The sequence below is a fragment of the Argiope bruennichi genome, chromosome X2 (genome assembly GCF_947563725.1).
Source record: "Argiope bruennichi chromosome X2, qqArgBrue1.1, whole genome shotgun sequence".
In the NCBI taxonomy this organism is placed as follows: domain Eukaryota; kingdom Metazoa; phylum Arthropoda; class Arachnida; order Araneae; family Araneidae; genus Argiope; species Argiope bruennichi.
The window spans coordinates 107,032,648-107,044,210 of record NC_079163.1 but is presented as its reverse complement, the minus strand read 5'-3'; the positions used below and the strand labels follow the sequence as shown (position 1 = coordinate 107,044,210).

At 31.4% G+C, this 11,563-nt stretch overlaps 1 protein-coding gene and 1 long non-coding RNA gene across 2 annotated transcripts; one reads left to right on the top strand and one right to left on the bottom strand.

Annotated features, from left to right (window-relative positions):
- Positions 1–3,568: 3,568 nt before the first annotated feature.
- On the bottom strand, positions 3,569–7,619 carry LOC129960854 (uncharacterized). The gene is made up of 5 exons (XR_008783705.1): positions 6,993–7,619; positions 6,714–6,805; positions 5,095–5,751; positions 4,836–4,981; positions 3,569–3,904 (listed from the first exon to the last, which is right to left on the bottom strand). It is a non-coding gene; the product is annotated as an uncharacterized LOC129960854 (long non-coding RNA).
- Positions 7,620–9,031: 1,412 nt separating this feature from the next.
- On the top strand, positions 9,032–9,514 carry LOC129959837 (uncharacterized). The gene has a single exon (XM_056072731.1). The coding sequence runs from the start codon at positions 9,032–9,034 to the stop codon at positions 9,512–9,514; it is 483 nt and encodes a 160-aa protein (XP_055928706.1).
- The last annotated feature ends 2,049 nt before the right edge of the window (positions 9,515–11,563 follow it).

Genomic DNA, 11,563 nt, shown 5'->3' with positions numbered 1-11,563 from the left:
AATTTAAGAAATTTCAAAAATGGTAAAAAAAATTCGAATACCCCAATTCTTACTGCATTTCTAGAACATGAACAGTTCAGCTAATTTCACTCACACACACACACAAAATGAATCAACATTTCTGATTTGTCATGTTTATACTCATTCAATAAACTAGCAAATAAATTCTAATGATATTTAGATTAATAAAAAGATTTTAGGTAAAGATTGATTCGCATTTAGGCTGAATTGGCTTTGGCTATTGATTTATATTTAAGCTGAAACTGAAAAATGATTTTAAGTAAAGGATGTAAATTATTAATTCATCAAGAATTTTAACTTTTATATCAATTCATTAATTCTCAAACGATATAGATATATTTACCATCTTAAATTTAGACTGGAATATATTTGCAGTGTAGTTTAGAAAATATTTAACTATCAAAACTAACAAATGAAAAACAATCAGAATATTTGGTAATTAAGTAAAAGAATTAGAAACGCATAAAATTGCAAGTTTGATATACAAAAACAGATGGTTTACAAGATTGTTACCATATAAAAAGTAGAATGTGAATGCATTTGAAATAAGAATTCATAACAAGTATGAAAGTAAATTGGGTTTTGCAATTTTATGTAAAATTTCTTAACAAGAATTCATTCAAAGTATTTTATTTTAGATAAACCGACTCTTCAGTTCCGAATTCTATTAATGAATTCTCAAGAGTTGCATACATTTAAATAAATTACTGCATAATAACATATAGCGAATTTTTAATTATAATTTCAACGATTGTTTCCAATTGTTGAATACAACTCAGAAAGAGTGAATAATAAATGCATTATTTAATTTAAGAAAATATTTTCCAAATTTAAAACCCAAGAATTCTGAATAATCAGCTGCTAAAAGGTTTCATATTCAGTATGAAAAAAGGAAATTAAGAAGCAATCAACACTAGATTATAGCAACATTCACATTCAGTCACCATTTCTCAAAATGTTATGTTTTATTCACAGAAAATCCATTTCCCGAATAAAAAACCTAAATTTTTCCACTTTCTATCTGGGAAGAATACAGAAAGTTAATTTTTTACTTTAAATTCGAATGAAAATAAATCACAATTAAAGACATTACAATTTCTATGAAAAACAATGTTAAAAAAAACCAGAGGGAAAACTTCAAATTCCATTTCTAAAGCATGACCAGCTTTCTAACTGTCATATCTACACTCTTATCAATAAAATAACAAATTCTAATAATTTTTATTTAAATTAAAATTTTAGGCAAAGGATATAAACAAATAGCTATTAATTCATTTTATTCATTTCTACTTTTCATTTGAATCAATTCGATATTCTTCTAACGACTTGGATGTGTGCCCCGTCTTCAACTAACAAATTCGTAAACAGAATTGATAATTTCCCTGAGATGTCTTTCATGAATAATTTGTCAGAGGTGTAAATATTCAGAAATTTAATACAAAATTGAATTCAGAGTAATTTTATTTCCATGTTTGATATACGAGAACAGGTCATTTACAAGATTCCAATATATATGCATGAAGAATCAAGTACAGGTATCAAAACATCAAAGGCTTATTACATACATTAAATTGGCTTAAAAAGAATTGAGTTTCTGAATTTAATCTTATACGAATGCGTTACTCAACATTGAGTTGGAATATTTTATACAGCATAAATTGCAATAACTGGAGAAAAATATTTAAGTTAACGCATTTGGCAGAATTTCAATTAAAAAATTCATTATAAAAAATTTCAATGCAACACAGAATACGCGAAAGTTTAATATTCTATTAAATTAAAATTTTAAAAATTACTGAGAAGTTGATAATTCAGAACCCTAGACTTTAATGTTATTGGAAAGAGAAAAAGGGATCTGTCCTACATTTAGATTTAACATTCATCGCATCCATTCACTTTTTCCCTTCAACAAAATACATTATATTCGAGTAGAATTTTTTGCTTATTTTACACTACTGCTTTTTTAAAAAGCATCGCATTTTCTCTAAAAGCATACTGATCACCGTGGTGATCAGGCACGATGATCAAATGCTTTCCGAGAATCAAAAGGATATTTTGATTGGCTGGCCGGCCGAGCCAATCAAAGTATGCTTTATCCGCGGATGTGAACTTTTATCTAAAGTCGCAGTAGCGAGATATTTAGAATTTTAAGTTTACTATTAATCTTACAGTAACTATTACCATTTTATTTTAAAATTTAACATAAATAAAATGTTAATTTAAAAATTGCAAATGGATGCAACGAACAGATTTAATATATATGCACAGACTACGGTAAAAAATCTGAAATGTTCAAGAGTTTTAAATTAATAATCATTGACATTATGTCTAAGTTTTGATACAGAAACAATTAATTCGAAGCATTATGAAAAGGTAAAGAAAAGAAACTGTTTATTTTATAAACATTTTAGAAAATTTATAGTTTCAAAAGTCAAGTATCAAATTTATGATATTACCATAAAACGTCTCTTCAAAATACAAAACTGTTTCATGTGCGTAAATACGACTTAGGATTTATTAATATTTATTGAAAATATTTTCGAAATTTTAAATAAATGTGAGAAGACAAACATGCATGCTAACAGTACGTTTTTATTTATCCTCCATACACAATTGACATTTTTCTTGACAGGAGTTACTGTTCGTAAATTTTAAATTATCCGAGCATGCATATGACGGTTATTATAGCAAACTTCATAACTTTAGAGTTTACTTTGAGATCAAAATTGTTTAAATTTTTAATATCTTGGGAAACATAACCGAGATGAAGCATAAAATAATTTTGCATATTTAAAACAAATATTTGAAAGGCGAATATCAGGATCATTATGAAATCCAAAATTTCTTAATGTACTAGAATCGTATATATACGGTCTTGAGGACATATTGAATTATTTGATACCTCATTTTATAATCACAAAGCGAGTTCTAGAAATGGACAAGATCAATAAATTGTTTTTACGAGCATTGCCATTCAGTACAAAATGACACCAAAAGACTAATTTTGAAAAATATGTAATTAAAATGAAAAACGGATAAGTTTACGAAAAATATTTACATTTTGCTATGTTAATCGGGGATTAGAGATAATCTCAACAAATCAACTAATGGCGAGAAGATTCATTTTTCACTCACAATGATGAGGTAATCCACTACGCAAATGAAATTGGTTTTTAATTTCATAACAATTGCGTTTCCTGCCTATATTGACGGGTAAATGAGAGCTCTGCTTGTCAACTTGTTGAGCTCTAATAAGAGATAAATAACCATACAAAAATTTTAAAACTAATTTTGTCTGAAATTTAAATCAAAAATTGTCGTATTGAAAAGTTTGTTTAGATTACTAATTAAATTTAATTAACTTCAAAATTTGAAGTTATCCATATTAAAAACCATTTCACCAATGAAGATTTTAAAAATACTTATTTCTCAAAAATTAAAAAACAGTATTACATTTGAAGGGAATGAAAACTAATATTTTAAGAGCTGGTATAAGAATAAAAGTTTCCAGACAATTTTGAGATGAAATATTTGATTCAAAACAAGCGTTTGACAATTCTAGATATTTTGCACACTTCAAGCTTTGCAAAGTTCGAAAATATATAAATATTAAGCATCTTACATTTAGAATAGAATAAAACATTTCAAAGATGTATTGATATCCAAGTAATTTTGGCTACATACATAATCACATTTCCACTGCGCAGACCATTTATGTATTCATATTTTGGAACCAATATAAATTTAGGCGAAGCCAAAATGAATTTTGCAAACTGCATAAATTGGATCTCCATAGTTCCATTGAAAAGGCTTCGAATTGCAAGGTTTAAGGCTCCAAATGGCATCTTGAGCCGTGGTCATTTGGTTTAAAACATGTAGATATCTGAAAAGATTAAATAGATTAAAACAAACTATCCAGAATGCCATTAAATGCCAGAATATAAAAGTCTAAATTTTGATTGAATTATTGGAGTGGATTTAATCTGAAATGTATAATTGCTATCAAAAGAAGCGGAATCTACATAGAATACTTTTCCCACCAACAGTTATGAAAGATGTAACCAACATTTAAATAGCTATAAAATTAAGCATTTTAATTATTCCAGAATTTTGAGATGCGTGTTTTAATTCTCCAAGAAAGTCATAAAAAGAAAATAATGAATGTTGTAATAGCGTCCGATAGTCGGAGTTCAGATTTTAGAATACGATAAATTTTGCCAGACTCTAAACTTCAACAGAACCACTTAAAAACGCCGAAAACGAACGAATCCTTACATATTGGAGAGAAAAAAGGCCCGATGTTGAGAAATGTGCACAATGCCTTTCGTAGAGATTGCAAATTAATTCCTAGATTGCCGTTTATATACTTTAAAAATCGAATCAGTTCGCCTTGCTGATTATACGCTGGTAACTGCGTTTAATGAAGGATAGAAAATTTTAAACATCAACTGCAATACGTTTAGTTTGACCCCAAACACGACTTCAGCGGAGAAGTGACAAGATTATGTAGAAACATTTTTTGCTCATCTCTCATAGACACATGTCTGAAAAGGTTTGACCATACACTTCCCTATTGACAAGAAAGCATACATAGGGCAACTCCATTCTTGGGCAATGAATTACTTCGACATCTATTTACAGAAATTGATTTCCCAGTATAACAAGAACGGTAATTCGGTTCTTATGTTCAAAGGCAGATAAAACTTGATATTTACAGGAAACTATAATTTATGTATTTCTGTGCCTTCGGAATACTTTCTAGAGGGTCCAATATGCTAATCTGATAATTGTATTATAATGATTCAAGAACTTACCATGATAATTTGAAGAATCAAATTATCTTAAGGAAATTGGTGAGTATTGATGGCTTGTACATGGAGCAGAAAGCCTTATTGCCGATGGTGACAACGCACTTTTATCCAAGAAAAAATGCACCCATAATGGTTGTAAGGTGTCTAACCTATGAATACATAAAATAAGAACACTTTTATAGGTCTAATTATTCCATAATCAAAAGCGACTGGATACAATTTTCGATTCGATTTGACAGTTATCATAATTCATGCAACTTACCGATATCCCTTCAGTACCATTTTTGAATCCGCTAATCCAGACATCTCCCATATTTTGAATTTGCGGCTGCAGCCGAAATGGTATTCACTGCAAGATTAGGAGTGGTATTAAGCCGTTGTTCAGTTAAATGGCCTCTAATGTATTCTTTGAAGAATTCGCTGCTCTAATATCAAACGCAGGATTCTTCCTCTTTTCCGATTCATAAGACGTTCCACCATGAGTAAACACGAAGAATTCAGAATACTTTCAGGTATAAGAAAATTTAAATTACCATTATCTCTAAAGTTCTTGCTATTACTCTAAAAATTGAAATTCTCATTCGTGTTTTCTGTTCATCTCTTGAAAACTGCGCAAGTCTCAGACTGAGAAATCCACGTATTTCAGACTCGCCACTTAGAAGCCACTTTCCTGGAATATGAAGGGATTATAACCATTTCTTTCACTTTCAATCCACTGTGCAGGTCATCTTTAAGTTCCGGTAATTTTTTTGGTACAAAGTTGACACATTAAGATTAGTCTAATATCTCAGGCTTCATAAATCATCCAGTAAATCTTTGGTCTGTTAGTCAGATTCCATAGGATCCGAATTCTAATTTGCGCTTGAAGTTCCAAATTATTGGTTGTGCCGCTATCACTTGCTTCAAAACCTTTCGACATCTGAAAAGAAATTAATGATTGGATATGAAATCTACCAAGAATATTATAAAATGCAAAAATACAATTTACTTTTATCTACATCAAAAATAAAATCTGATAATTTGCTTGCAACTTCATTGACAGAAATTAAAGGTTTCTCGTTTTAATCAGGAAATCTTAAAGCTCACATCAGTTCATTTTTTTTAAAAAAATTAAGCTATTAGCCGCATTTAAAATACATTTGGTGAACAATCTAAATATTTGGTTTAAAAAAAATACTTCCAAATCTTTTCCGAGAGCTACAAGCGTATATAAGAAAATAAGTTATGCATCTAATTTGTTAATTGCCCGTTAAACATTATTGCTGATTATACTTAATATAACAAGTTTATTCGTTAAACGCTAGAATACTCTTTAAAGCGACGCACAAAATGCTTAGTGATAAATTATGAGTTTTAATTTAAGGAACTTGAAGTTTTAATTTTGGATAGTTGCATTTTAAATTTTATGGAATGTCATATTTAGATGCTTGAAAAATAGAAAAACGAATTTGAGGATCTTACAAAGAAGCATATTTATTAACTACAACTTATAAAGGATCTAAAAACTGTTTTTAAATAGTAATACATTTATTCATTCTAGAAAGTAAGTTTCCCTCAGTCCATATAGACAAAACATTTACCTTGAATCATTTTTTTTGTCCTATTACAGGTGCGTGTTGGAATAAATGATCGGAGAGTTCCTGATCCTGTACTACCCAAGTGATGACATGCAAATAGCCATCACAGTATAACATTTCAATACCGGTAGTTCTTACGTTGGTAGTTCAAAAGGTCCCACATATTTCAACTGTTTTTTGGAAATTATGTTTCACTTCTCTTTGCAACTTCCAGAAAGCTTACTTTCGAGACGAATCTAATACAATTGGCTTCCAAACGCCATGTCGTTTTGTCAGTTTTTATTAATATAATTTGCAAACTTACTGTGTGCTTGAATTTCTTGTACTTTGATGTCATCCTAAGAGAATACTTCCTCGCATCCAGCATTGGTACAGATGGATAGCATGTACATGGAACTAGGAAAACAGTATTGGTTATTGACGCCGTGTCTGTCAAACAAAACGGCATGGACACATAAATTGTCCACCCTATAAAAAAACTAATGAAATATAAAGTACATTTTTATAACTTTAATGACCATTGGTAAATTATTGCATCCAATCTTCATTTCGATACGACAATTATAAATAAGCATTAACTTACCGATATTACTTCTGTACGGAACCGAGAGAAAGTCCCCTGGCCATCCAGATAGCTGTTATCAACACAATTTTTACCAAGAGCCGAGAAGGCTGTCACTCCACATATGGGTAAAGGCGTTGTTTCATTGCTTCAACAAACATCCGAAGAGTCTACAGAGAGCTGCTCTAATCACTCCAGGATTTGTTTCGTTGATAATTTCTGTGAGGTTGCATTTCTTTTAAATGAGTGAAAAATCCGATGAATCCAATGCAAACTTCCTGGTATGAGTGAGGCAGTTTAATGATATCCAAGGTTATTTTAACCCCAGAAACTTAAGTATTCATTCTGCATATTTTCAGAAACGGCACAAGAAAACAATCGCTATGGCTCTTTCCTATATCATTAGACTATACCAAGTAAAATCCACATAATTATGGCACTTTCTTCATTTGAAAGCCACTTTTGTAGAATATCCAGAGATTATTTCTTCCGTATTCAATCAAAACCCCAAATGTTCAGATTTTAATGCGTCTTAGAAGCTTTTCTAAAGTTTAAAAATATACGAATGGGCATCTAACAGTTTAGTGTTTAGTTTTAAATTTTGAAAGACAGAATTACAAAGATTATCCCGCGCTTACTTTCTTTGCTCTCGAATAGAACAGCCTCCTTTGCCTTAAAGCTGTACCGACTGTTTAAGCGTTGGGAAAATGACAAGTTATTTTTTTTATGCATCAAAGGATAGAGAAATGCAATATGAAATTTGCCTACTTTCATATATGTTCAAAATTGCTGCATTTAACGGCAATATCTCCAATGCTTGGTTACATTTCCAAACCTTTTTCTATCCCTTATATAGCTTATTTCCTTTCATTAAATTTAAAAAAGGCAATTAAAATTCATCCGAAATCAATACACGAGATCAAACTTCTGTTTTCGAATTTTGATATGGAACAAACTAAATTTTTAATTTCTGGACCTGTCATTGGTCAAATAAGCTACTTTATTCAATAGAAATTATACTTTATTGCGCCTCAAAAATATCTAGGCACTTTATGAGTAATTGATACGCGAGAACGAATTGAACGAATTTTTCAGCACGAGGCGCGATGTTGTAACGTCAACTAGGGGACTAAATTCATACAGAAAGAAAAAACGACATAAACAATATTACTGTTCGTATTAGAGATTTACGATTTGAATTTGCAGGTTTAGGGGGGGGGAGTGTGGTTAGAAGATCGAAAGGCTTCATAATTTAAGATTATGTTTACGGAATTAATACTGTCCAAGATGGCAAGAACCGCGAGCTGAAATTTAAGATAAAAGGCAGCTTTTAATAGAGATGTAGAAATTCTGGAATAAATTGTTTAATTTCCAATACACGAACAATTTTTTTTATTGCCACTCTACGAATAAGTAAATACAATTCGAAAAAAAAAAATATCTAATGTTTGTATATTAGGCATTTTAAAGAATTGCCTTTTTTAACGAGCCAGTAGATTTTTTTTATATCGACAGTCCTAAAGAAGACTCAGTAAACCAAAGACATTGGGAATCCAATATCTAATTTCACCACAATATGAATTCGAATCTATTCTGTTCATTAGTATGTTAGTCAAGTGCCATTTGTTGATCCTTATTATACCATGAATAATTTCGATTATTCGTTGAAATCATAATGCATTTTAACTGTCGATTTGAGTACAGTTCTAATCATGAGATTCTTCGGAATATTATCACAAAATGAACATTAAAACAATCGATTTGTCTGTTATTCAATCCTATTCGAGCTTATTACTATGTAAAGCGGAAACTTCAAAACAAAGACGATTATTCTGTCAGATATAAATATATAGCGGTCAAATTTAAGGTATTCAAATCCAGAATTATTTTTAAATTATAAGTTAAGAAACACCTAGTTTAATGTTAAGCTTAATTCCAAGTCGCCTAATCATTCTGTTCAGCATCCTTCCCTTGTTTTCCTACCTCAAAACAACGTTTCAAGCTATATCCCTACTGTCTATTGAAATAATGGTCGTCAATGTGAAATTAAAGAGTTTAGAATGAACAAATCCTTGTACAACACACACATGTATGCATTTCCCACACCTCCATTTCCAACCCCCGCAGCCACCACACGCACACATGCATTTCCCACACCTCCATTTCCAACCCCCGCAGCCACCACACGCACACATGCATTTCCCACACCTCCATTTCCAACCCCCGCAGCCACCACACGCACACATGCATTTCCCACACCTCCAACATCAATCCCCGCAGCCACCACTCGCACACATGCATTTCCCAAGCCTCCAACACCAATCCCCGCAGCCACCACTCGCACACATGCATTTCCCAAGCCTCCAACACCAATCCCCGCAGCCACCACTCGCACTCATGCATTTCCCACGCCTCCAACACCAATCCCCGCAGCCACCACTCGCACTCATGCATTTCCCACGCCTCCAACAATAACCCTCGAAACCACAACTCAAGCGCTCATTACCCACGCCGTCTGCTTTACTCACTCCATCCCTGCCTAATGAAACCTTGCACAAATTAGACTCCACACCCACTTCAACTTCCAAAACAAAGTACATTAATTTCAATCCGTGAATAATGAGTGTATTTAAGAGGTCTTTCGCGATGCACATCACTAGGGAATTTTCTGATTCGCATAATGCATCTCAACTCGATACTAGAATGCATGTCAGTATCCTCATTGCTCCTCGAAAAGGAAATATTTTGCAATAAAATTAAAAATAAAATTTAAAAAATTATTGAATATAGCAATTTTTGTGCTAGTTCTGATTAACACGTTGAGTTGAAGCAGAATAGAAACGATTTGTTCGAATCGTTAAGTTGCATACAAATATTAGCAGTATTGTGTACGGCTTAATGTGAAAATTTATGAATATTAAATTTCCTCCGAGTTGGGTGCTAGATTGCCCAAACCCGGCATCTAGCAATTTTCGATCATGTTTCTGAACAACTCAAATCATTACTATTATATATTGCGAAGAAATCAAATTTTGGTTGAAACGCTATTTGTATCGATTAACGCAAGAATGATTTGATTCTCAAGTTTAACAGATATTTGGATGTACGATTTTGTCTGAAAGGATACCGTAATATTGCTAGTTTCTTCCTTGGCATTTCGTTAATTTACCGTATCAAATTTTCGATCTCCATATTCCAGATTTCTTTGTGCTCGTATCAGTTGGATACAAAACTAATTTTCTAAATTCCAGTTAATATCGTAAAATGTTAGATTAAGATGGCTCATTTCTGGCCGGACATAGTTAAAATACATCTCGATTGAAATGCTCCGATAGTTTTTGTAATAGATTATGCAAGAATTCCGGATTTAAGCAAATAAACAATACTAAACAATGTAGTAGATAATGCTAATTAAATGGCACTCCTTAAAGGGTACAATTAAAATGCAGGAATACAAAAATGATTCATTCCATTAGTGTAGATTACACGAAGGACGTTAAGATAAGCAAAGATTAAGAATGACAGATTAATATAGAAAAGCAAAAGAATTTTATATGAAACTTGTTTATGAAATTAAAAACTTAAACACAAAGAATTATTTCAAAGGGCAAGAGAACGTTTAGTGTACTAATCGGCAATTTAGTACGAATATGGTTTCCAAATACGATTTAACGAGGAATACTTCAGGCTTAATTAAGAGATGATGTCGTTTAACATCCTTTGAAATGGATAGCAAAATTAGAATGTCATTAATTTCCTTGTATCCTTCTGTCCTCGCTTGATTCGATTTCCCGTTACCACTCGGTCATTAAGAACCAACCACTTCAAAAAATTTCGTCATTCCGACTTCATCCAATTCACTTTACTATCAGGGAGAATCTTCGTTTATGATGTATATTTTAATCTCGATCTCTGAAGTGCTTATATTTAGCACATAATTTCTATATATTAAGGAAATTCCTCGATCTATAGCGTAAATAGTAGGCCGCGATTCTTTTTAGTACCTAAACTAACAGTTTATTCTTTATCTTTGTTCATCTTGCATTCAATAAAAACTTTGAACATCAAGAATTAACAGCAAAACTAATTTTTATTCTAAACACAGGTGCGCCTCTTGAGTTGATTAAACTCTTGATTGATTTTGACTTAAACTTCCTACTTTAAGAATTTGATTCGTAATTCGCAGTACAAAATTTGCCATATCAATTCATAAACAGAAGTTTGAATACCAGCCTGAAATCCGAAATTTAATTGCTTTAGAATATATCGACTGAAATAAGTAAACGCTATTAAGAAATTTCAAGAATCAACGATTTAGATTAAGTAGTCCTTATAACTTCGAAATACCCAGAAATAAAGCTACACCGGAACTTAATTGAATGGCTTTTGACAAAGTTACAATGATTAGAGGACGATCTGATTTCTAAATTAACAATATTCGAAAATTAATGAAACCAAACTGTAGTTTAAGAGTCATTTTGGAAAATTTCTTAAAACTTTAATATATTATTGTATAAAAATATTCAACTACCGCTTTTAGTTTAAGAGGATGCACTTATTGCCAGGTTATTATTGGTTTGAGATATTTATTC